This window comes from Myxocyprinus asiaticus, chromosome 19 (genome assembly GCF_019703515.2).
Source record: "Myxocyprinus asiaticus isolate MX2 ecotype Aquarium Trade chromosome 19, UBuf_Myxa_2, whole genome shotgun sequence".
In the NCBI taxonomy this organism is placed as follows: domain Eukaryota; kingdom Metazoa; phylum Chordata; class Actinopteri; order Cypriniformes; family Catostomidae; genus Myxocyprinus; species Myxocyprinus asiaticus.
This window is the reverse complement of record NC_059362.1, coordinates 35387792-35415504: the sequence shown is the minus strand read 5'-3', so window position 1 is coordinate 35415504 and position 27713 is coordinate 35387792. Positions and strand designations below refer to the sequence as shown.

The following is a 27713-nucleotide window of genomic DNA, read 5'->3' as shown; positions in this document are numbered from 1 at the left end:
TTGTGTAAGCTGGGATTTCAAAAGAAGAGTATTTTGGTCTTGTTTTTGTTTAAAAGTCCTGAGTTATGCGCCAAATCTTAATTTGTTTCTGGTTATTATTCAGATTTTGGTTGCACAATAAACTGCATCTGAGATTTCATTCAATTTGGACTCTTGTAGCCTCCATGTCTGTGCCCTTCACGGTAAAGGAAAAGAAAGACTACGAAAATGTTCTTAGAAAGAAAACGCATGATAAATTGATTTTAAAAACTTTTAGGTGATTAATTGGGTATCAGCTTTTTTACAACACCCTAGTTATCGGTCAACCTCTAAGCTTAATATCTGAATATTCCCACATGAATAAAAATAACCTTTAGCAGTCAAACGAATTCTTGAATTACAGCAATTTGAGATGAGTTCAGATACAGAGTGCTTGACAGGATCGCATCATTCATCCCTACCACGTCTTATGTTTGTGCACTTATTAACAATGATGTAATGGTCGTAATCAAATGAAATTCCCTGTACAAGCCTTTAATTCTACAGAAAGTCTTTTGGAAGATTCGGCTGAGAACAGTATAACTAACCAGTTCAGGTAAACATGACAATGAGAAATCTCTTACAGCACTCTAGGAAGGAAAGTTGAATCAATGTCAAAAACACAGTATACACAACCCATAAACGGGCCTTTTGAGCGAATGCCAAACCATGTCATCTATCCTCTTGGATAGATATCTGCAGTCCCTATCTACTTTAGTACTCATTTGCCACTTTTCCACTATGCAAGGCAGGTCTATCAACTGACCAGCTGGTGCCAATAGCCTCGGACCTTGAGCCGCGAGACCAGAATGTCTGTGTGAAGGCCAGTCGTCTCACGGTTTTGGTCTCTTCCTCTTCTAGTTGGTGTAGTTTATAGAAGATATAGGCTAGTTACATATAACGGGGGGGGGGGGACAAAAAAAAAAAAAAAATCACCATTTGATTGAGGGTGTTGGTTTTACATCTAATTTAGCCTTTATATTCTTGCCAACCAACAAAAGAGGAAAAAAGAAGAACTTCCAAAACCAACCCAATCTAACGGCTCCATTAGCGCCTCTTCCAACAACATTGTGCTAATGCCGGAACACCGGCCCCTAAAACCTGCTAGTCTTTGATGAGTAACCCTCAACATTAAAGCCCGATAGGTGGAATAATGTCCTACCAAGTTCAGTTTTCAGAACAACAACACGATTGGCAAGACTGACACAAAGCTCCTATTAGAATTAACAAAGCTATCTACACTGGAAACACCCGATATGGTGATGTAACACTCAATAGGTTGAAGGATAAAGATAAAATATCTGTCTAAAATAAAATGATTTAGTAAGTTATGTCATCGATTGGCCCGGCTCTGATATCCCCCAGCCGAACACCAGCACCACTGTGGTGGAAAAGTGTGTAGCCAAGGCCTTCAACCAAAGAACATTGGTCACTGTGGTCTAGCTTTAAGAAACGGAAAGTTTCAGCAGAGCTTTGCAGGAATTGTCTAGCACACGAATCCTGACAAAATGACAAGGTAGGCTGACTGTAGCTTCTTGGCGAGAGCATCTGGAGTGGGGCGCGGATCCAGAGCCTACGACGTTTACTCTCTCCCTTTTTTCCTCTGCAGCCATTCAAAAAGAAAAACAGATAAGGTAATTTACTAAGTGTTCTGATCGCCGACATCTCTAAATCTCAAACTCAAAATGTTATTCACACATGCCAGATATTGCACTCTTTAACAACAGGAAAAGGCTGGGTAAGTGAAATTATACAAAATACTGAAGGGAGAAGGAAATAACTTGAATCCAAGAAAATGGGCCTAAATAAAGACTACTTAAAGCTTTATCCAAAAAGCAATGCACTCTGAAATTACTTCTCATACACCCTTGTTTAGGGCTGTCAAATTAAAATTTGAAATTTTAATATTTGTCAAATGTAAGAAAAACACATATTTGAATGCTAAAACTGCGCATTCGAATTTTGGATGTGTGCCAAGCACTGGCGATGACTTCAGACTGATCGCATTCTTGCGCTAAAAAAGGCTAGATGAAGCGCAACAAAATACAGTTTAACAGAAACCAGTTGTTTCAAGACACATTTTGAAGTTCTTTTTAACTTGACACAGCATCTAAAAAACAGTGCTTCTGCACAAGACGCTGAATAAACAAAAACAAAGCGAAACAAAGAAGTTCGTCTAGCACGTTTACATACAAAACGGTAAACTGGATGGTAGCAAAAGTGTTTGGTGTGAACAGCCCCTTACAGTAGGTGGAGGTCTTTGGCCATTGCGTCTTGCTCTCTTATCAGCATTTCTCAGTGGTTTCTCTGTAAAGGAGTTCAAGTTGGAAATGTGTCTCTAGATCCTCGCGTTCTGCTCCTTTGTTGTGTTCCGTCTGTTTGAACAGCCCCTGACCAGGGATCATGAGCCGCTTTACCACCGAGTTCAGCCAAATACCACTGCTATCTGGGAATAATTCTACCCTACATTCAGCGGTAATTAATGAAAAACACTGGTATATCGCTATTATTTTGAAGTTTGAGTCTGTGGTAGTATATACTGTGGCACCAGTGCAAGTGTAACACCATGTTAACACAGAACTACCTATTGAAGCGTTTCCCCCTTCGTTTTACTTTTGACTTAAAATTTGAGAATATGTTCTTTGCAATAATATAACACGGTGCTGTGTGGTTATATGTATTCAATGCGAACTCTTGTGAACTAAGGAAATAACAGAAAATGTTTAAGATAAAAATTAATTTAGTTTCTCTGCCCAATTGACAGCCCTACCCTTGTTGAACTTCCAGACTAAGTCTGGAGCTGAAGAAAGCGCTCCCTTGTTTGTTTTTCTGAGAAAAGAAGCAGTTGTAGATCATAGGTGGCTCAAGTACCTGTGAAACAAGCATAGGGGTGGGTGATATGACCAAAATCTTATATCACTAAATTTATATCACGATAACGATGTATATCACAATACAGTTACATGTTTCTAAAAAATCTATAACATTTATTTATAAATTAAATATATTGTAATGCCTATTTTTGAAAAATCCATTTAATTAAATACTTTATAAATGAAAACTACTTCCTCATATCATTTTCTCTTTATTTAGAACTTGACAGACAGTAAGAGTAAAAATAAATCAATTGGTGGCAATCAACCTCACCACAATGCTAAATTTCCCATTTCAGTTTGATGTTGTTGACTAGTATTATTATTATTAAACTTTCCTCAAGAAACTTGACATCTTCTGAAAGCAATGCAACAACGGAAAAAAAATCCTTCCTATTTTTGATAAAAAACAATTCATTAAGCTCTCAATTCATCTCTGTAGACAATATTTGAATATCTGAAAGTACAGCCATTTTGTTTTCTAATATCTAACATCATTCAAACTGAATTTTATTAAGGGCGATGTGTAGTTTAAAAAACCTGCATGACAGATGGCACAATATTGTTGGTGCATGACACATTGTTTTAGCTTTAGTTTTCCTCATCAGTGTTAGTTAGAATGTCAGGCTCTCTCGCTGTTTGACTTCCTCCATAGCACTTTAAGGTTAAAAAAAAACTCAGTAGAATTCAAATGGGTCATGCAAGTTTTGAAGTTATGCCGCGATAGAGGAAACCAGGTTGAGTGGCACCAGTGATCACACGCTCTGCGTTCTCCTGTCTGTGGAGCACAATCTGTCACGCATGACAATCACGTGATACACAGCTGCGTGTGTGAGATGAGAAGCATATTTAGAACTCGAAAAGAATGTCATTGAATTTGCTTCAATTGTCAGTACCTGAAAAACCCTCATGTGAAGCCACCCGCCTTCCTTCACCATTTCTGCAACAGAATGTGTACCGCATATGTGGTACGTGAATAGAATGAGGTGCACATTTCTTGCCACACAGTGGCGATTTTGCGTTAATACAGACAATAATCCAAAATATAGGGGGGCCTGGGTAGCTCAGCATGTAAAGACGCTGAATAAAACACCTGGAGTCACAGGTTCGAATCCAAGGCATGCTGAATGACTCCAGTCCTAAGCAACCAATTGGCTCGGTTGCTAGGGTGCGTAGAGTCACGTTGGGTTAACCTCCTCATGGTCACTATAATATGGTATAATGTGGTTCTCGCTCTCAGTGGGGCAGGTGGCTTTTTGTGTGTGGATGCCGCGGAGAATAGCGTGAGCCTCCACACACGCTAGGTCTCCACGGTAACGCGCTCAACAAGCCACGTGATAAGTTGCGCAGATTGACTGTCTCAGATGTGGAGGCAACTGAGATTTGTCCTCAGCTACCCGGATTAAGGCGAGTCACTACGCCACCACGAGGACCTAGAGCGCATTGGGAATTGGGCATGCCAAAATTGGGGAGAAAAGGGGAGAAAATCCAAAAAAAGAAATAAATAGATAATCCAAAATATATACCGCTTGCCAACTTTCTACCAGTTTATCATGTCTACCGGTACACTGCCCACCCCTAAACAAGCATGATCTATTTGCGATCTCATTAATGCTCTAACTGAATAGAATTCTAACCATTTTAATGACAAAGAGACACATAAACACATTATGAGATGTAATTGTAAATTGCTATTTGTAAATGTAAATTAAAATAGATTGAAATAAAGTGTACCTATTCTTAAAAACAATCATATGACAATCCACAGACAAATTTTTCATGACATATGTTCACTGTTGAAGTGCAAGCCAAACTAGTTGTGTGTGCGGTGGACCAGAGAGAGGTCAGACATTAAATGGATCAGTGGCTTAATAAATAAAATTACTACACTGAATAAAAACACACACAGGGCTCAACATTTAGCATTGTCATATGCTTGTCCTCCGGACAATTAAATTGGTCATTCACTTGTCCACGTAAAAAAAAAAGTTACTTGTCCGGAGAGAAAAAAGGACATTTAAGTTACATGCTCAAGTAACATGTCAAGGTTTATGTTTATATTTTTCTAAAATTATGACCGATGCCCAACCTAATAGTGTACCTATGCAATCAACTCAATTCTCTGCGACAAATGTAAACTGCACTGTGTAGGAGAGGAGGCTATTGTCATATGATAATTATTTTATGTTACATAAGTTAGTCAAATAAAGAAAAGCCTCCATCGCCATCATATACAGCAGAGATGCTCATAGTTCTATGGAATGAGATCTACTTTTTCATAATGTTATGTTGCCGTTTACTTTCATTTTAGACATAACTCTCTGTGTTTACACGAATACCTCACCAAGACGGGCATTTTGGCCGAATGTATTTGACCATTCAGGTGCGCATTTCGGAGCACACGCACATGTTCAAAACACACACAAACGCCGCCTGTCAACCAAACAGGGCGCAGCTGTTACTAGATCGCTTGCAAATTATAAAATTATATGCTCTTGATTACTTTCAGCAGCAGAATAAGAATATGAACTAGGCTATCACGAATATAGCTGGTTATTTTTTTGTTATTGATGTTTTAATCAGACTGCTTGTCTGGTCAGTCAAGTAAAATTCTCTTTCACTTGCCCCTTCAAAAATCCACTTGTCCCAGACAAGCGTTAATGTCGAGCTCTGACACACATACAAACATAATCAATAGTGACTGGAGCTAGTTAGAAATACAGCAGGGAGTGCCCCTAATATGGGGCATTCCATTTCAATTCAACCTCACAGTGCCCTCTGGCACTTTGGACTCAGCTAATAAAGACCCTGGCTGGCGCACGCACGCACGCACGCACGCACCTCTTATTTCTAATAATTTAAAGATGTCTGATATTTAAAAATAAACAACCACACACACACAGCACTAGATACAGAACTCAGACCCACCAAAAAGGAAGTTCCTGCTGCATTTTCAAGAGCATAACTTTAACACTATAAAACAAGAAGTCCTAGCTTGAAATTGGTGACTTTTTATTAAAAATTTTTTTTTAAAAAGCATTATATGTCCCCATTTTAAAGCCAGCCTGCTCCTCCTCTAGTCTAAATGATACATGTTTCAATAGCCCTATGAACACTCTTAAATAGGCCTACCTATTTTTTTATTATTATTATTATTATTATTAATTAAGCTGCTGTTTTAGGGCTGTCTATTCGTGTAGTGAGTATGTCTAGCCAAAGCAATATTCAGTTAATTGTAATGTCATTAATTATATGTGCATGCATTTTGGAAAATTAAATAATGATGCTGATACCATTTATTATGGAGCAGTGGCAATACAATAACGTATTGATATATCACAATACTTTTTCAAAATATCGTATTGGTACTTGATCCCTGTATTAATATTTGTATTTATCTATTCATCTATTCATATCATGTCCTTAAGTTCAATAATGAAGCAGCAAGTCATCTAAATAGTTAGAAATTAGAAGATCCCCTGCCCTGTATAATTAACAGCATTAGTCTGTTCTAATTGTGCATTTCATGGCTTATTTTGCCTCTTTTTTTTTTTGTTGTTGTTGTTGTTGTATATGAATAAATTTCATAAATAATATTTATATATGTATGTACAGTGGCAAGAAAAAGTATGTGAACCCTTTGGAAGGAGCAGGTTTTCTGCATTAATTGGTCATAAAATGTGAGCTCCTCTTCATCAAAGTCACAATAGACCAACAACAATGTGCTTAAGCTAACAACACTCGAACAATTATAATCTTTCATGTTTTTATTGAATACATCCCATTATACATTCACAGTGCTGTGGAAAAAGTGAACCCCTAGGTTAATGACATCAACAAAAGCTAATTAGAGTCAGGAGTTAGCAAACCTTGCATCCAATTAATGAAACAAGATTGGAGCTACTTTGACTAAAAAAAAGCACTCAAATATTTTGAGTTTGCTATTCACAAGAAGTATCTGCTGACATGGACCATGCCTCACAAAAAAAAAAAAAAAAAAAAAAAAGAGATCTCAAAAGACCTACGATCAAGAATGGTTGCTTTGCATAAAGTTGGAAAGGGTTACAAAATTATCTCAAAGAGCGTGGATATTCATCTGTCCACAGTTAAACAAACTGTCTATAAATGAAGACAATTTAGAACTGTGGCTACTCTCCCTAGAAGTGGCCGTTCAGCCAAGATAACTCAAAAAGGCACACCCAGAATGCTCAATGAGTTAAAATTGAAGGAATTATTGGAACTGGTTAACATCTCCGTTCATGAGTCTACTATATGGAAAACATTAAACAGGCATGGTGACCACCTTGAACTCCACAATGCTACGTATATGAAACAACTGATGAAACTAAGGTTAAATTGTTTGGGATGAATACGCAGCACTACGTATGGCGTAAAAAGGGCACCGCATACCAACATGAAATCATCATCACAACAGTGAAGTACAGTGGAGGGAGCATCATGATTTAGGGCTGCTTTGCTGCTTCGGGGCCTGGACCTCTTGCCTACAAGATAATGTCAGGGTGGCTGTGCACCAGCTGAAGCCCAGCAGAATTTGTGGGATGCAGCAGGACAATGACCCTAAACATTAAAGTAAATCCACTACAGCTTGTAGCTTCAGAAAATCAAGCTTTTGGAGTGGCCCAGTCAGAGCCAAGACCTTAAACCAATAGAGATGCTGTGGAATGACCTCAAGAGAGCAGTTCACACCAGTCATCCTAAGAATATGGCTGAGCTGAAGCAGTTCTGTAAGGAAGAATGGTCCAAAATTCCTTTTGAAAATTGTGCAGGTCTAATTCACAGCTACCAGAAACACTTGGTTGAGGTTATTGCTGCCAAAGGAGGATCGACCAGCAATTCAATCCAAGGGTTCACTTACATTTTCCACAGGAATGTGAATGTTTAATGGGATGTGTTCAATAAAGGCATGAAAGATTATAATTGTTTGTGTGTTGTTAGCTTAAGCACACTGTTGTTTGTCTATTGTGACTGATGATTTATGACCAATTAATGGAAAAAAAAACTACTTATTCCAAAGGGTTCACATAATTTTTCTTGCCACTGTATAAAAGATATTTAGCCTTTAGTATACTTCTTTATTTTGTGTCAATAAAGGGCTACTTGAGCCTTACTTGGGGATACTTATGGCAAAACAAAAGTTAGGAAAGACTGATCTAAGCTAGCTATTTAATGTAGCAAGTCTAATATTTAACATTTTACCAAAGAGCCTCTTCACAATTCAGGCATAACCAGACCTATACAGGATGTCGGTCAAACGCAATCAAACCTATTATTACTATCTTTTTCCTTGTCAGATATCAAGCATAGTCTTTTTCAATAGAATCACATGGCACTAGTGCAGCATTCAGCATGTAGGGAGAGGCTGCTGAGATTCCTCACATATTTTTTAGCTTTGGGTTTTTTGTATAATGACATGTAGGGAGGATCCTGCAGGTGAGGATATCTAACTTCACTTAAATAGAATCTAGATTCATCGTAAAGTCACATATGGCTGAAGCTCAAATGTAAACTTCACTCCGTTATTATATTCCCTATAAAAGCTGTTCTTAAGCTGTAGGCAACTTCAAACTGAGAAAATGTCACACAGTCTTTGCTGAAATTGCCATCTAGCCTATAGGCAGAACATTAGGGACTGACAGCCTCAGTCACAATTCACTTCTATAGTATGAAAAAAGACAATGAAAGTGAATGGTGACTGATGCTGTCAGTTTTTCACATTCTGCCTAACATCTCATGTGTTCCACAGACGAAAGAAAGTCCTAGCGGTTTGGAACAACATAAGATTGAGTAATTCATAACAGGATTTTCATTTTTGGGTGAACCATCCCTCTAAACTTTATCCCACAACAATTTTTGCTCACGTCTATTACAATTTAGCAGGTAAACTAAATGAAAAGGAAATGTGTAGAGCAGTAAGATTTCCACATGATTGGAAGGACAGATCAGGGTTAAACACCCCGTGAAACTTAAGCTCAGTAAGAAATATTCACTTCTTTTAACGTTACCTGAACTAACTTAGTTTGCAGTCAAGACCTGACATGACCAAGCAATTTCCACTTGCACCTGTGCAAAGACTATTTTCATATTACTCTAACACACTTCTTTACTTCCTGATGGGCTGAGTTTCCAATCCAGTGCTTACATAACTTTGTGACAACATGATGTATTACTGACAAGGGCGGGGGGCCACGAAAGCAACCTGCCTGCCAGCCACTTTTTACAACAGGTCAAAGCCAAGCCAGTCCATGCCACAGACTTAGCCTACTCCAACCAACAGCTGGGAAAATAAATGACCATTATGCACCATGTAACATATATGTAAACCAAAGCCAAAACAATTCAATACAACTTTTTCTTTGGGTCTCAGTGCCTCACACACTAAACAGTAAATGTAAAAGGGGATGTGCTCTAACATATCTTCCACTCTAGAATATTTTTAAGTAGGTTGTGTTTGAGCAAAATCTCTGCCCTAGAGAGGAAAAACATCAGCTGAATTTACATAAGATCATAATTCATATCATGACAAAGAGAGTTTAGAGGGAGAGCTCTGACCAACAACCAGTTTTAAAGGAATGTTCCGGGTTCAATACAAGTTGAGCTCAATTGACAGCATTTGTGGCATAATGCTGATTACCACAAAACAATTTAAACAAAAATTGTGGTTAGATTGAGGCATTTAGAATGGAAGTGAATGGGGCCAGACAGTCTATACACATTAAAATATACATTGTTTCAAAAGTACAGCTACAAGATGTACACATTATGTTTGTTAACATGATTATAGTGAAATAAAATTGTTTACTAACCTTATATGTGCAAAGTTATATACAATCATACAACTTTGTTGTCATGACGCCAAAATGTTGTAAATCCTGTAATCTGGTAAACGCCAAAATGCAAGTAAATCCCTCACTTTATCACACTAAAATCATGTTAACACACATAACGTTTACATCTTCTGGCTATACTTTTAAAACAGTGTTTATTTTAAAGTTTATCATCTGGCCCCATTTACTTCCATTGTAAGTGCCTCTTTTTAAATAAAGGAGCTACGATTTTTTTGGCAGTCATAAAAATTGCACTTTTGGATGTGCAGACAAAAATCCCTTCTGTCTTATGCCAAAACAAGCATGAGGCTTGGCCACAGGACATAGAAACAAATCAATAAAACAAACTCAACACTGATTCCCTTATAAATCCAATAGCACAATCAAAGAAAACGTAGATAAGAACACAGCAAGTACAATTGGTGTCAACAACTGAAATTGAGAGTAGTAAATATGGAAATGAAGCTAACCCAAAAGAGGATTTGCAGATAACTCTAAAACATTTGCACTTTATTCAAAACCAGTCTGATCTTCCACTAGAGCATGGCTGAGCAGAACAGTACAGGTACTCGCCCGTGCCAAACTAACGTTGTCCACTATTACATTTGTTTACCTGCCTTACTTCTAGAAAGGAGGGAGGTGCTTCTTATTAAAGTCGCAGTCAACTTAAGGGGGCTTTCTTGGAACAAAGCCACAGCTTCTACAAACTGCTTTGAAAATAATAAAACAAAGTCAAACACCCTTAAAAACAATAATACAGTAGTGACAAAGCAGGGAGTTATTCATCTTGACGCAAATAGCATGGAATTTACTGGTTTGGACAAGTCTAGCCAGTTTGCGACAGTGGCGCGTAGTAAAATATTAATCTGCTTATAAGTTTGTTTCTTCATTCTACGTGGATGCAATGTTTCTTTTTTTAAAAAAAAAAAACGAAACTTGAATGGCGCGTTCGAAATTTTCCGTGAAATATGGAACGCACGGTGACACTGCAACTGCTCCATTAGAGCCGAGTAGAACTTACCCATACTGTCCTTCGATCCTGATGTGTGCAATCTCCCGTCCTGGTAGCTGATGTAAGCTAGCAGGCTGGATGCTAGCAGTAAATCCTACTTGCGCGTGGAACCGTGTTGGTGAAGTGCTTGTTAGCGAGTTTATTTGCGATATTATTCCATTCGGCTGTGTTTTAATGTCGGCCTGTTGCTGAAGTAAGGTGTGCTTTTTTAAGTGTTCTGAGTAGGAAGTTATCCTGAAGTCTCCACCTTTCTTAGATTTGCCTCCGCGATATTTCATCGGGAGGATCCCGCGAGAAGTGAGATTTCCTCGCTGGAATGCAGAAGGCTGAAGTATGACATTTTGACGTAAACTGACCATTGAAGAGCTTTATTCTGAGAAGACCTACGCGCAAATGCACGAAAATGTTGCAGTGATCTACTTTTATACAGAGAAAATGTATATATGATCATATATTGTTACTTATATAATAGAGCTATTATAGAAAGTAATTTTAGTGCGAGTGTTGTAAACCAAAGGGAGAAATTAACTTTTTGCTTTACTTTGATCACAGACAGTAAACAGAATTCACCTTAAGGTATACTGACAATAAACAGGCTTTTTTTTTTTTTTTTTTTTTTTAACCAGCAGAGGGCAGAATAGGAACAACATACGTTTTGTAGTAGTAGCATTTTCTACTCTAGACAGTGTGGAATTACACTGTATTCTCTTGTACTTTAACAATGTATTTACTATAATTTATTTTCTGTTGTCTGTGGACGACTTAAAACCAAACTGAATTTGGATTAAACCAAATGTTTCCCATATAACACACACACACACACACACACACACACACACACACACACACATATATATATACAGGGTTGGGGATTAACGGAATACATGTAACGGGATAACGCATTTAAAATACAAAATATAAGTAACCGTATTCCACTACAGTTACAATTTAAATCATTGGTAATTAGAATACAGTTACATTCAAAAAGTATTTTGATTACTGAAGAGATTATTGACATTGGCATTTTATTGTCATTTGTTTCATTTAATATTTAGTCCTTTCAGATGGAAAACATTTATAAATGATTTGATCCAAAGTGCATTTGAACAGCGGTGAAACACTTTCTTATGATGTGTTACATTTATACGAGCAGACAGAGAAGTAAGTTTGAAGTAAGTTTGGAGCAGAAGAAACAGAAATAAACCTTGTGTAAACTGTCAGCTTTACGCTAATCTAAAATGCTATTTCTAGCCATTTGATATTAGGGCCAAAAATCGTATTCTTGATAATAATTTTTGTATTGTTGTCCTGAAAAAATATCTAAAAATCCTTAAAACAAAATCAATTTGATTCATCTTGTTTTACAAACAACACTGTATAAGATATTTAGGCTTTTCAGAGAATGTATTTTTAACATGTGTATTTTGTCTTAGTGTACTGGCAGAGTTTTTATAGTCAAAACAAGTGAAAAAATCTACCAGTGCTGAAGACGTAATGTATTCTAAAGTATTTAGAATACGTTACTGAACTTGAGTAAACTAACGGAAAACTTTACAAATTATCAAAAGTGACTTACAGTGCACTTATTACAGGGACAATTCCCCTGGAGCAACCTGGAGTTAAGTGCCTTGCTCAAGTACACAATGGTGGTGGATGTGGGGATCGAACTAGAAACCTTCTGATTACCAGTTATGTGCTTTAGCCCACTACACCATCACCACTCCACTATACAAACTGTACTGTACAAACAGTAGTACGCAAGTATATACACACTGGGACCATGCAGCCATCATACCACTCAGGAAGGAGACGCATCCTAGAGATATATGTAGTTTGGTGCGAAAAGTGCAAATCAATCCCAGAACAACAACAAAGGACCTTGTGAAGATGCTGGAGGAAACTGGTAGACAATTATCTATATCCACAGTAAAAACGAGTCCTATATCGACATAACCTGAAAGGCTGCTCAGCAAGGAAGAAGCCATTGCTCCAAAACTGCCATAAAAAAGCCAGACTACAGTTTGCAAGCGCACATGGGCACAAAGATCGTACTTTTTGGAGAAATGTCCTCTGGTCTAATGAAACAAAAATTTTACTGTTTGGCCATAATGACCATCGTTATGTTTGGAGGAAAAAGGGTGAGGCTTGCAAGCCAAAGAACACCATCCCAACCGTGAAGCATGGGGGTGGCAGCATCATGTTGTTGGGGTGCTTTGCTGCAGGAGGGACTGGTGCACTTCACAAAATAGATGGCATCACGAGGAAGAAAGATTATATGGATATATTGAAGCAACATCTCAAGACATCACCCAGGAAGTTAAAGCTCGGTCGCAAATGGGTCTTCCAAATGGACAATGACCCCAAGCATACCTCCAAATTTGTGGCAAAATGACTTAAGGACAACAAAGTCAAGGTATTGGAGTGGCCATCACAAAGCCCTGACCTCAGTCTGAGAGAAAATGTGTGGGCAGAACTGAAAAAGCATTTATAAAATATACTGTATATTTTATATATACTTTATATACTATTTTTATTGTATGTGTATTCTATATTATGTGTATTCTATATTGTGTGTATTGTATACTGTACATTGTATATTATTATTGTGTTGTGTAATTATGTGTATATTAGATATGTAAATTGTGATGTTTATTGTAAATTGGTATATGTCTCATCACTGTCATGACTGCTATGTTGCTCGGAACTGCACCCAAGACTTTCACCCACTGTTGCACTTGTGTATATGGTTGTGTGACAATAAAAGTGATTTGGTTTGGTTTGATTTGATGTGCGAGCAAGGAGGCCTACAAACCTATGGGCCAAAATTCCAGCAACTTATTGTGAGAAGCTTGTGGAAGGCTACCCAAAACGTTTGACCCAAGTAAAACAATTTAAAGGCAATGCTACCAAATATTAACAGTGTATGTGTATGTAAACTTCTGACCCACTGGGAATGTGATGAAAAAAATAAAAGCTGAAATAAATCATTCTCTCTACTATTTTTCTGACATTTCACATTCTTAAAATAAAGTAGTGATCCTAACTGACTGCAATATTGTAATAAAAGGCTAAATGATGTATTTACATTGGAGTGTGGGGAATACAAGTCCTTGTGCAGTCACTTGCTATATGATATTTTTACCTGTAAGTGGCGCAGTTGCTATGAAATCTCGGTAAAAGCACTTCTAGCATGAAGTGGCTGAAGTATTTGCATTAAATTTGTCTATTAAGCTGTTAACAGTATACTGAAGTTGCCCCAATCAAAAGCACTTTCCATACCCATGTGTTTCCTCGTGTTTTATGGAGTGTTTTGGATAACACATTCTCTGCCTAGCTGTGTGATTGCAGAACAAACACAAACAAATAAATTACTAGAATTTATTACAATGATCAAAGATATATTGCATTAATTGCACTTTAATACTTAACTGAGGCAGCCCATCTAGTATGAGTCTTCTGGTTTCCTTCCTTTGGATGGTTACCATGAGTCGTTGCCTTAAGTTGCCTTACTGCATCAAGAGCAGCGGTAACACTTTACAATAAGGTTCCATTCGTTAGTTAATGCATTAGGTATCATGAACATAAAATTAACAAAATACTGTTAACAGCATTTATTATTCTTTGTTAATGTTAGTTCATAAAAATACAATTGTTCATTGTTTGTTCGTGTTAGTTCATAGTGCATTAACTAATGTTAACTAATACAACTTTTGATTTTAATTAACATTAACTAAGATGAATAAATGTGCTGTAAAAGTATTGTTCATTGTTAGTTCATGTTAATGTTGTTAACTAATGTTAACAAATGGAACCTTATTGTAAAGTGTTACCGGAGTAGGTGACTGTGGAAATTACCTGTCTCTCTTTATTTACTTATTAACAAATCATTTGCTATTATAAGTGGTCTCATCATCTGTGGTTTGAACTCTGCTTGTTTATATAAGATTCATTTATCAAATAACCCTCTAGACTTAATAATATTCTTGTTTGTATAAAAAAAAAAAAAAGAAGAAAACAAAAAGAAAAGAAAATTAATGTGCTGAAGTTGAAGGCACTTTAATTTTTAACCAGCAGAGGGCAGAATAAGAACAACATATGTTTCGTACAGAAACACACACAAACACACACACACACACACACACACACACACACACACACATATATATATATATATATATATATATATATATATATATATACACACACACACACACACACACACACACACACACACACACATACAGTGCATCCGGAAAGTATTCACAGCGCTTCACTTTTTCCACATTTTGTTATGTTACAGCCTTATTCCAAAATGGATTAAATTCATTATTTTCCTAAAAAATCTTTGCAAATTTATTAAAAATACAAAACGAAAAAAAAAATCACATGTACATAAGTATTCACAGCCGAGCTCAGGTGCATCCTGTTTCTACTGATCATCCTTGAGATGTTTCCACAACTTGATTGGAGTCCACCTGTGGTAAATTCAGTTGATTGGACATGATTTGGAAAGGCACACACCTGTCTATATAAGGTCTCACAGTTAACAGTGCATGTCAGAGCACAAACCAAGCCATGAAGTCCAAGGAATTGTCTGTAGCCCTCCGAGACAGGATTGCATCGAGGCACAGATCTGGGGAAGGGTACAGAAAAATTTCTGCAGCATTGAAGGTCCCAGTGAGCACAGTGGCCTCCATCATCCGTAAATGGAAGAAGTTTGGAACCACCAGGACTCTTCCTAGAGCTGGCTGCCTGGCCAAACTGAGCGATTGGGGGAGAAGGGCCTTAGTCAGAGAGGTGACCAAGAACCCGATGGTCACTCTGACAGACCTCCAGCATTTCTCTGTGGAGAGAGGAGAACCTTCCAGAAGAACAACCATCTCTGCAGCACTCCACCAATCAGGCCTGTATGGTAGAGTGGCCAGACGGAAGCCACTCCTCAGTAAATGGCACATGACAGCCCACCTGGAGTTTGCCAAAAGGCACCTGAAGGACTCCCAGACCATGAGAAACAAAGATTGAACTCTTTGGCCTGAATGGCAAGCGTCATGTCTGGAGGAAACCAGGCACCGCTCATCACCTGGCCAATACCATTCCTACAGTGAAGCATGGTGGTGGCAGCATCATGCTGTGGGGATGCTTTTCAGCGGCAGGAACTGGGAGACTAGTCAGGATCGAGGGAAAGATGAATGCAGCAATGTACAGAGACATCCTTGATGAAAACCTGCTCCAGAGCGCTCTGGACCTCAGACTGGGGCGAAGGTTCATCTTCCAACAGGACAACGACCCTAAGCACACAGCCAAGATAACAAAGGAGTGGCTCTGGGACAACTCTGTGAATGTCCTTGAGTGGCCCAGCCAGAGCCCAGACTTGAACCCGACTGAACATCTCTGGAGAGATCTGAAAATGGCTGTACACCGACACTCCCCATCCAACCTGATGGAGCTTGAGAGGTCCTGCAAAGAAGAATGGGAGAAACTGCCCAAAAATAGGTGTGCCAAGCTTGTAGCATCATACTCAAAAACATTTGAGGCTGTAATTGGTGCCAAAGGTGCTTCAACAAAGTATTGAGCAAAGGCTGTGAATACTTATGTACATGTGATTTTTATTTTATTTTTTTATTTATTTTTTTAAATAAATTTGCAAAGATTTCAAACAAACTACTTTCACGTTGTCATTATGGGGTATTGAGGAAAATAATGAATTTAATCTATTTTGTAATAAGGCTGTAACATAACAAAATTTGAAAAAAGTGAAGCGCTGTGAATACTTTCCGGATGCACTGTATTTCTTCTGCTCCAAACTTACTTCAGACTTTGTCTGCTCATGTGAATGTAACACCTCATAAGAAAGTTTCACCGCTGTTCAAATGCACTTTGGATCACATCATTTATATGTATACATTTTTCCATCTGAAAGGACTAAATATTAAATGAAACAAATTGCAATAAAATGCAAAGTAATCTCTTCAGTAATCAAAATACTTTTTGAATGTAACTATTTTAAATACCAATGATTTAAATTGTAACTGTAGTGGAATAGTTACATTTTGTATTTTAAATACGTACTCCTGAAAATGAATTTTAACCACAAAGCTTAAACTGCAGGTGATTTTTTTATATGCTAAAATTTTTCAATTTTTAAACATTTGCATATGAGTGGAAGAAATTACAGTATCACCTGAAACTAATGGTGATATTACAGTAACGAGCACCTGTACTACTGCTACCTTCTTACATGCTACTACATGAAGAGTAATATGCAACCTAGTTTAACACAATTTCCGTGTTCCGCTTATGAAACTGCCAGAAATGGTTTTTGTTTTGTTTTTCACATGCAAGAAAATAATCTAAGTCCCAAAGCTGAAGGTTGGACAAAACAATTAAACTTCAAAATAATATTTACATTGTGGCCATACTGGCTTTGAGGTATTGCAGAAAAGGCAGCTTTAACCAGTACAGGACATGCATTTTTGAGTACAGTCTTCTTAATTCTTGCTGTTATAAATTTGTGAAGTTGTTTGATATGACCTGTAATTAGGGCCGGTCAGAACAACTTAATCCCTATAATTAATTTACAGACATTTTGAGTATCACAGTTCTAATTAGTTATGATTGACTTATCACATGTGAACATTAGAGTGTGAGCTGTTTGAAATATGGTCCTCAAACCACAGATGCTCTCCTTACATCCTATAACATATACTGGGAAAAACATAATCTGGTGTTCACATAACTGACAAACATGATTAAATCTAGTAATATTTGTTTGAAAGCCTTAAACATCCTTTCAGTCCACAGTACAGCACTATGTAGTGTGTTATCCCACAGTGACACAAATAGCCATATTGTTGCACATTTCAGCATGGATGCACTAATGTTAGTCAGACCGATGCTCTTCTTTTACCCCATCACTAACCCACTTAGAGTGATTTCCTGCGGCAAAACATTGAGTGGCACGTGAGAGCATTTCCCCATTTCAACCTTTTAACTCCCAGTTGCACGTGTAGGCCTATGCCAGATGGTGTATCCCTCATCTGCCAATGGGCTCTGAGGTTTGCCTGCTTTGAGTGACACAAAAGATGATGTTATGCTGTTTACACATGTCTGAGGCCTGAGAATGGCTGGAAGACCTTCTTTCAAATTATATTGGAAATGAGACTGGACAGTAGGCTATAGGTTATGCATGTACTGTATGTATGTACAGTATGCATTATAGATAGATAGATAGATAGATAGATAGATAGATAGAAATCTCTATATAGTGAATATTTACTTTATTATTATTATTATTTTAATTATTATTCTAGATTTTTCATCCTATTTTATTCTATTAATATCTATATTAATTCTAGATATGTGGATATACACTCACTGAACACTTTATTAGGAACACCTGTTCACCTACTTATTCATGCAATTATCTAATTAGCCAATCATGAGGCAGCAGGTTAATGCATAAAATAACGCAGATACTGGTCAGGAGCTTCAGTTAATGTTCACATCATCCACCAGAATGGGGAAAAAAATGTGATGTCAGTGATTTTGACTGTAGCATGATTCTATCTGCCAGACGAGCTGGTTTGAGTATTTCTGTAACTGTTGAACAACAGTCTCTAGAGTTTACTCAAAATGGTGCCAAAAACAAAACAAAAAACATCCAGTGAGTGGCAGTTCTGCTTACGGAAACGCCTTGTTGATGAGAGAGGTCAACCAAGCTGGTTCGAGCTGACAGAAAGGCTACAGTAACTCAGATAACCACTCTGTACAATTGTAGTGAGCAGAATAGCATCTCAAAATGCACAACACATTGAACCCTGAGGCAGATGGGCTACAACAGCAGGAGACCATGTCTGGCACTTTATTAGGACCATAGTATTCCTAATAAAGTGCTAAGTGAGTGTGTGTGTGTAAATGTGTATTTAAGTACATATAATTTTACAAATGCTTTTGGCAATGTGTGTAGATAGATAGATAGTTTATTCTGTGCCCCTACAGGACACCTGTGCAACACTTTTCTTCTTGATAACATTTGTTATCCGGCTTGTAACGCCCTGTATGGCACACTGCATTACACTACACTGCTCCCAGTCCCAGGATCTTCCCGGAAACTATATAGAATCAAGACTGTGATACGGTCTGCGGCACCGACAAGCAGCCAGTGGCAAGTTTCGCTCGTGACGTGTGTCGCCAGCACCCGCCCTCTTCAGTCAGCAGCAGCCCGTCTTTGCGGCACAGAGAATCGAGAATCTGTAACCTGGACAAACAGAAGCCACACTTCAGTCCACAAATCCATCCATCATCGCTATGGGAATTATACCGTTTTTCTTCCAAAACGAAGCGCTTATCCCCTACTACTTAAAACCCGTGCACTCAGGAGCACAGACTATAATAAGCTGTCAGTGGACGGAACTGGTGCACTGAAAGGAGAGATCCAGCGAAGGAACAATACCTTACAAAATGTGGGTGTCCAGTTGTTGATGCGGAGATGGTGATACTCAACCTATGAAGTGCAAAAGCAACAGATGTGGACCTGGGCATATTTAAAAGAAGAGTGATTCTACTGGGATAATGCTTGGGAAAATGTCCATCAATGTGTCGCTCATGGTAAGCCAAGGATACATTCGTTATTCATTGTTTTTCTCGGATCCTCCCGAATATTCTGGCTTTTGTCAAATTTAAAGGGACAGTAGCTCTACCTGGTGACGCTTTTGGTGCGTGCTGCTGGAGAATGGAAGCCTTGGCTCCAAACAAAAGATGACGTTTTCCAAAACAATTTATTATATGGTATATAAATATTTGTATAGAATATTTTGTATTATATAAAATATTTTTCCATTATATTTCTATATTATATTTTTATATATTTCATATTTTAAACAATTTATTGTTATTACTGATTGTGACACACCTATGTTTTGAGACACAGCCTTCGATAAATAGAGGTTGGATTGGAGAAATTCTTATTTTATTGTTTGTGGTATAGTCTTCATTTATTGTCCTACATACATTTGTCAGTATTTAATAATAAAGTCCTTTAACAATAAAGTCATCAACTCGTATTGTGTGTCATTAACTCAAATTGTATTATAGAGATCTAAATGACTTATATATTAGTATGTATGTAGATAGATAGATACTGTAGATAGATAGATATTGTTTTATATACACTGACTGTATTGTTTTGAAAGGATCTACATGACTTGACATGCCTATGTTCATTATTTAATATTCCTAAGCAGTATCAAGTCAGTTGAGGTTAATTTGGTATTTCACATCAAACTGGCTTATCCATTAGCAGGTCTTTATCAAAGGACCATCAAATTCCATAATCCACCCAAACACCCATACAAATGTCGGCCAATGACTTATTAGTCTCACAGCACCAGAAGGTGTAGCAGTTTGAACCATGCATGTACCTGTGAAAAACATATTTGTTGGCAGTGATGCCACTGATGCAATGTGTTTGGCAAGTTGTAAATTTGTCTAGTATAAATGGGCATGAATGCCCCCAGACAGGGAGTGTTTGTTCTTGCTACGCAGTTTTCAGTTATGATGTATCACAGGTGTAACAGGTGTCCTGTTTGTCTGGCACATGGAATCCTGATGATATCACATCTGTCCCCATGGATGTTCCTGCGGATTCGCACACCATTCTTTCCCATGAATAAATGAACATTTAGAGAGCTATACAATCATAAATTCCGCAGCCACATTTCCTGAAGCACTAATTCATAATTTCCATGTAGTTTACAGCATCTGTGGGAGATACCAGTGGGTTGTGTTCCTAAGAGCTTCTGGAAATTTTTTATAGATTACTCACTAAGTACATATCATTTTAGAATTATGTAAAGTGTATAAACACAGGTTACAAACTCATGAAGTTGGGCCGTGAAATGCCAGGTCCATCCACTCACAGGTTAGTCAGGAAATCTGATGAGTAATTCAAAACCATCACAGACATTTTAAGCTCATAAGAGCAGCTGAATCAACAATAAAGCATTGGGATTGCAACTGCAAATTACAGCTTTAAATTAATTTATTTTTTTGAGTAAATTGATATTTATTTGTCTCTAATGGCACCAAATGGAATGGCAAATTTAATTATTATTTTCAAACGGTTTTGCTTTTAATCAACCCCCGTTGGTTGAGCCAATAGTGCTATGCCAGCATGCTCAAACAAACAAGAGTTCTGAATTGCCACAGTTTTTTGCTTATTTTTAGAAAATCAACCTACAAATGGATTACTTGTAGTTGGTCCTATTACATCGACATACAAGAAAGAATTTTAACATCGAAAAAATTACACACTTTCTCTTTAAAGGAATACTCCAGGTTTAATACAAGTTAAGCTCAATCAACAGCATTTTTTTTTTTTTTTTTTTTTTTTGCATTATGTTGATTACCACAAAATAATAATTTCAACTTGTTTCTCCTTTTCTTAAAAAAAAATAAATAAATAAATTCTGGGTTACAGTGAGGCACTTACAATGGAAATGAATGTGGCCAATCAGTATACGTTACTCACTGTTTCAAAAGTATAGCCAAAGATGTAAACAATATGCATGTTAACATGATTTTATTTAGAAAAAACGCTTATTAACCTTTTCTGTGTAAAGTTATATCAAATTTGAATATGTATTCGCCATGACAATGTAACGCCATAAACCCTTAAAAGACCAAAAAAAAAAAAAAAATAAAATAAAATAAATACCCCCAATGATTTAAACAACTTTACAGCTCAAATAATACATAAGTTTTAACAGAATAATTAATGTAAGTGCTTTTATAAAATTATAAGCTCCACAGTTCTGCCTTTTAAACCCTCCAAAAAATTTCCCCATTCTCTTCCATTGTATGTGCCTCACTGTAACCTCAGTTTTTTCTTTGTTCTAAAGAAAAGGGGGGATGAGTCAAAATATGTTTTTTTGTTTGTTTTTTTTTTAATTTTATTTATTTTTATTTTTTTTTGGATAATCAACATTATGCCACAAATGCTGTCAATTGAGGCTAACTTGTATTAAACCCGGAATATTCCTTTAAGGATTTGCATTGGTACTAAAATGTCTTTATCACTTTTTGCATACATGTAATTCCTTCTGGCTTTGTGGCTACTAATATTTATTCTGCAACATTTGGAATTATTTTTATAAATATTTTTGTATGAGTGCATGAAGGGATGTTTTGGTTTGGTAGATGAGCGGATGCTAAGGCACTTTGAAAGTCACAGCTTTAAAAGGGAGCAGCAACGTTTTGAATAGCTGCCAGTAATGCATATTTTTCCAATGTTGTGACTTGTACCCGATATCTTGTTCTAGCAGACAGGGATGTTAGTATGCGAATACATTCACTCAACGCTTATTTTTCTGTAATGGTTGGGACTTTCCATTGACTTCTATTGATTTTATAGAGAGCTAATGATATTTTCTATCCCCTACCCCTAAACCTTTCTTCATTTTTACATTTTCATTAAGACATTATTTAGTATGTTTACTAAGCAGTTTTCCTCATGACATTTGGTCTCTATGATATAGGCAAAACCCTGACCCCATATCTGCACAATCTTTCACAAAATTGCTAAAGAGCAGATACTCAACTACATAGAAGTGCCCTTTTAACTCCGACATTGTTTTGGGTGAGTTGAGAATGTTGTGTGTTGGTGGATTTGTAACATGTCTTTGTTTTTTACATCATGCATTCTGTGGTTATCGAAAGCAAGAATGCATGAAAGGCTGTTCCTCTTATCTTAGGGCTGTGAGTTCCTCTTTCAAGAGCCAGTGCAGAGAAAAACTGACTTGTCTCTTGACGCAACAGTGTACTCATTTAGTGATGGGAAATGAGTTAGTGTAAAGTGCTTTTATAGACCACTAACCATGCCGGCATTGTCCTGTCATAAGTGAAATTGTCCCCATCACTGCCCTACTTCAAACCCTCGTCTCTTAGCTCATTATTGGCTTGCTCCATTGGCCTCTTCTACAGCTAAAGCTGGTGGGAAAGCACAGTTTTTTCTAATTGCTATTCATGTTCAGCAGAAGCTTTAGTCAGTTGTTCTACCAGGCTGCGCTAAAGCAATCCCTGTCTACCAGTGGATCACATACTTATAGTTGTCTTTGCATATTATGCTGGAATAGGAGGAAGTATGTTAATAATGGAAAAATTACCTTTAATTTCGTGATAGATTTTGGAATTATTTCAGTGGTAGCCTGGGAAATTAATAAAGACTTAAGGCAAAAATGCCACCAAAAAACCCTCAAAATTGTAACTGTGGGGGACAAAAAATGCCCCCCCCCCCCATAATGAGTTGTTCTGCTTTATTTGCAACATCTGATTTATTTCTTAATATTGTACTCTAGGCATAGGCATACATATTATTGCATGACACATACAATATAATACAATGATACTATGAATGTTTGTTAATAAATAGATTAAATTAAAGAATTAGAATTTTTTTATATATAATTCGAAAAGTCGTGGCCTCATAAAGTAAAAAAAAAAAAAAAAATGCCTCTGAAAATCAAACCAAGGGGGGAAGCTGAATGAAACAGAATGCATGCAGTTCTTATTTAAACACGTTCTTTTAAATAACTATTTTCAACTTGACACGGCATAATAAAAATGCGGCATTCATTTAATGGCATGTGATTCTGAAAAAAACAGCAAGAGACGCGATGTAGTGGCCAATAGGGCTGTCAGTTGGGCAGATAAACTAAGTTCAAATTTTTACCTTAAATATTTTCAAAATTTGAATAAAATTTGAATTTTAAAGTCAGCTGAATTTTTTAAATTGACATTGTTTCCGTAGTCCACAAGAGGGCGCATTAAATACATAAACCATACAGCACCATTATATTACTACAAATAACATTACTGACTGTTAAAAAAAAAAAAAAAGAGCATTCAATTTTTAAATAATGTGCATAAAAATAAAATAAATAAAAAGTTTTAGCTGGTCCATATTTTCAAATGTTGAGTCAAAAGAAAAATGGGAGGATGCTTCAATAGACAGTTCACATGGTGTTACACATGCACTGGTGCCACAGTATACTACCCCTGACTCAAACTTCATAACAACAGAAAAATACCACATTGTTTTTTGTTCATTACAGTTGTATGTAGGGTAGCAGTATTCCCAGATAGCAGTGGTATTCGGCTGAACTCGGTGGTGAAGCGGCTCAGACTATGAGCACAGGCCAGGGGCTGTTCAAACAGACGGAACACAACAGAATGGAACCGAACGAGAGGATCTCGAGACACACATTTCCAAGTTGATTATTTTTCCTAACAACGTGTTTAAAAAACTCATTGCTTAATCTAAGAAATGCTTATAAGAGTGCAAGACGTAACGGCCAAAGACCTCCACCAACTGTAAGGGGCTGTTCACACCGAACGCTTTTGCAACCATCCATTTGTTTTTCTAAGTAAACACGCTAGATCAGTGTTTCCCAACCACTGTGCCGTGGCACACTAGTGTGCCGTGAAAGATTGTCAGGTGTGCCGTGGAAAATTATCAAATTCCACAAAATAAATAAATGCATTAAAAATCACCTTTCAGAGAAATTCGCCCTTTTGAAACCATAATCAGTCACTTTTGTGATTGTGAAGAGCAATGATTAATGTGCAAAAGTGACTGATATTTACACATGACTCGTGTCAGCGCTGCAGAATACATTGAAGTCTATGAAGTGACGTCACTTTACACCAAAGTGTTTTTCACACGTGTTTTTGCTTCACCAATAATGTCTTTGAGAGTACTAAGCAACAAGAAATATTTAAAAACTGTCCAAATTTGTGAAGAGACATTGAATGTCTCATTATTTCTTTTAATTAAATATTACCTTATCGTTTATGTATATCAGAGACCCCAGTTATTGAACTAATTTAAATTCAACAAGAAAACGCTTAGACCTAAACATAAATGAGTCCTTTTAATACTTTCTGCTATCAAAGCAACTGCAAGCTCTGTTTTCTCTCTTCCAAATACATGTTTCCAATGTTTATTGTGCACACCTCCCGCTTTTTTACCTGGCAAACTCGTAAAATCGCCCCTCTGTGACGCTTTCTGCAACTCTTGTCATGTGGAGGGCAATGCGGCTCTTGACGCTGGCGTTGAACGGAGCGTTGATGCCTCGACTCAACTCATGTGAAATGCACTTTACAATGACGAAAGAACATTTTTGAAACTCAAATTATTATTATTTGTCTATTATTGAGGTCTTTTCTGATAAAAGCCATGCTCAGCAATTTAAATAGGCTACTGTAGGAAAATGATACTGTAGATCTGCTTTGTGTTTCTAATTCTTATACTGAAGTCAGTAGATTTGTAGCCATGCAAGTTTTAATAAAGGAGAAGGTAAGGACGTTATTGAAACTCACTATTATTATACTATTATTGTTGTCTTTTTGAATGAAAAATAATGCTCAGACTGAAGGAAGATTATAGATCTGCTTAAACCCTATAAAGTCTCTTGGTAGATTTCGGTCATGAACGACTCAAAATGATTCACTGACTCACTCATAGCACATAAGACGCTCATTTGTCACCACCCAGTGACATTTCCAGAAGGGGTCACTGAACTAATCAGTTAATAAAATTGAACAATTTGTGAAACAGAAGCAAGCCTCACAAAAATACTCTTTATTTTGTAGCTAATTCTGCACAAGTTTAAACTTGAATAAACTTGAATCACTAAAATAGCTGGAATTGGTGCTTTCATCTTATTCTTTAAAAACAATATCCCCAGAAAAAATGTTTGTGGACCAGTGGTTGTCTTACCTTTTTTGCCCCTCATGAGTTTGCATCCCTGTAATTTGTTGTGGCATTGCAAGAACAAATCTACAAATTAGAAAAGAAGCAAATTCATTGTTTTATCATTACCCATTTAGCACTCTTGCCACCTGTGACCCCACACAGCGTTGCCTACCTATGTGATTTATTATTATAATTTTTTTTGCATAGCCGAATTTCAAACATTACAATTAAACACGCTACTAGACGGACAGAAAACATGGACAAGTTCTTGAAAAGGAAAAATATTGACAATGGTTAGCCTATGTGGGATAGTGGTGTGCCGTAGAATTTTTTAGTCGTAAAAAGTGTGCCGTGGCAGAAAAAAGGTTGGGAAACACAGCGCTAGATGAACATCTTTGTTTCTCTTTGTTTTTGTTTATTCGGCGTCTCGTGCATGAGCGCTGTTAGATGATGTGTCTAATTAAAAAGAACTTTAAAAGCATATTGAGACCCCTGCTTTCTATTAAACTGTATTTGTTGCACCTTGTCTAGCCTTTTTTAGTGCAAGAATTTGATCGATATGAAGTCATCGTCAGTGCTTGGCACAAATCCAAATTTCGAATATACAGTTTTAACATTCGAATGTGCATTTTTCTTAAATTCGATGAATATTTGAAATTCAAATTTTAATTTGACAGCCCTAGTGGCCAAAGATGTCTGTTTTACGTAGTTGAGCAGATACATAAAATTGACTAAAACCCATCCCCAGTTCTCAGCAATGTCAGTTTGTGTTGACAAGAGAACATTAGAGTCATGTCTGGTTTGAGCAAGGAAATTAGTCTTCTGTGCTTTTAGTCTAATCTCCTGTGCGGTCTGTTGTAGAGGAACCATAATAAAACTCCAGGGGTTTCATGATCAGCAGTTAATAGAACTTTGTGTTATAAAAGTGATGATGCAGCGGGCCCTTGTGTGCTGGATATTAGAGCTTATTGCTTTCCAGCATCATATTTTTGGTGACGACTTTTGTACCGTGGCCAAGATGCGGTGAATAAAGCTGTCATGGCCAAAGCCCCATTTAGTTGCAGAATTAAAATGTGAGCTAACATCATAAAGAATTTTAGGTACAGTTTTCCTGCTGTGCGGTCTGGAGTGTTAGATGTGCCAAAGGAGTGGAGGGGACTGTAATGATTGGAATCTGGCTTTGGTGGATCACGTTCAGTCTGTAGTAACTATAGAGTGGATGTGTTTACGACCGTCTTATCATTAAAAGTCATTTTGAAGGTCATCGAGCTTTAAAAGTGCTGTCAACACATTCCAAGGATCCTGATGTTGGTTGTATGAATGGTTTGTTGCAGAATGTGTAGATGTTATCCAGACTTGTTTTGCCATGTGCACTGTGTTTAAAGAATAGGAGTTTTGTGCTTTTTTTATGAACGTCACATTAAAATTGACTCTGAAACTTTTTACCGTGCCTTCATCATTTATTTTTGATACTTTTTAAATGCTTTTTATGTGTAGATTTAATTTCCCAGACTTTCAATTTCATAAAAATACTAATTATTACATGTTTAAAACTATACTAATCTCAACAAAGAGTTAAATAAATATAAACAATTTCAATATTTATTGTGTTAAAATGATTTATATGAATTTTTCATAAATTACTTCTGTCCCACAACTGTGGTGTAATTTCCATCACGCCAAACAGTTTTGCACCTAATATTTTTGGCAAGTTAGTTTTTTACAAGTTAGTGTTGAAGTTAAAGTTTTTAACAAATTAGTGTATTTGTTCAAAAGGACAAAAGTGTCAATGAAGAGCATGCTTAAGATAAAATATGAGAAATATGGGTCTTTAATATAGTAAATGTAGTTTCTATAGTTAAAAGAATGGTTCACCCAAACTATTTTAGAATAATATCTTAGCTCTGTAGGTCCATACAAAGCTAGTGAATGGTGACCAAAAATCTGAAGCTCCAAAAAAAAAAACACATAAAGGCTATTGACTGATGACCACAGAGTAAGTGACGGATGACCACAGAACAAATTGAATATACGTATAACTTGCTTAATGATAGAATGCCATAATGAGTTCATCTGCAGTTCTCTCAACTCATTGTTTATGGTTGCTTCTTCTTACATAAACCGATTTCATTGTGTCCATTTACCATCTTTATTTATTGTGTGTTGTGATTGTCATTGCATAACAGTCTTCTTGTTGTTCTTTCCCTTTTGTT

At 36.9% G+C, this 27713-nt stretch overlaps 2 protein-coding genes across 6 annotated transcripts in view; one reads left to right on the top strand and one right to left on the bottom strand.

Moving 5' to 3' along the window:
* cd2ap (CD2-associated protein) overlaps positions 1-11021 on the bottom strand; it is an 81837-nt gene extending 70816 nt beyond the window's left edge. For 3 of the 5 annotated variants that reach the window (XM_051725330.1, XM_051725332.1, XM_051725334.1), the window contains exon 1: positions 10758-11019. In XM_051725330.1, coding sequence (XP_051581290.1) covers positions 10758-10761 — 4 coding nt within the window. In that variant the 5' untranslated portion in view covers positions 10762-11019. Of the gene's footprint in view, positions 1-10757 lie in introns of all 5 variants that reach the window. The other 2 variants (XM_051725335.1, XM_051725333.1) reach the window with 2 other exon arrangements.
* A 7919-nt stretch (positions 11022-18940) lies between these two features.
* LOC127456760 (tumor necrosis factor receptor superfamily member 21-like) overlaps positions 18941-27713 on the top strand; it is a 32583-nt gene continuing 23810 nt past the window's right edge. The window contains exon 1 of the mRNA XM_051725336.1: positions 18941-19355. Within this exon, the coding sequence (XP_051581296.1) occupies positions 19320-19355 (36 nt within the window). The 5' untranslated portion in view covers positions 18941-19319. The remainder of the gene's footprint in view (positions 19356-27713) is intronic.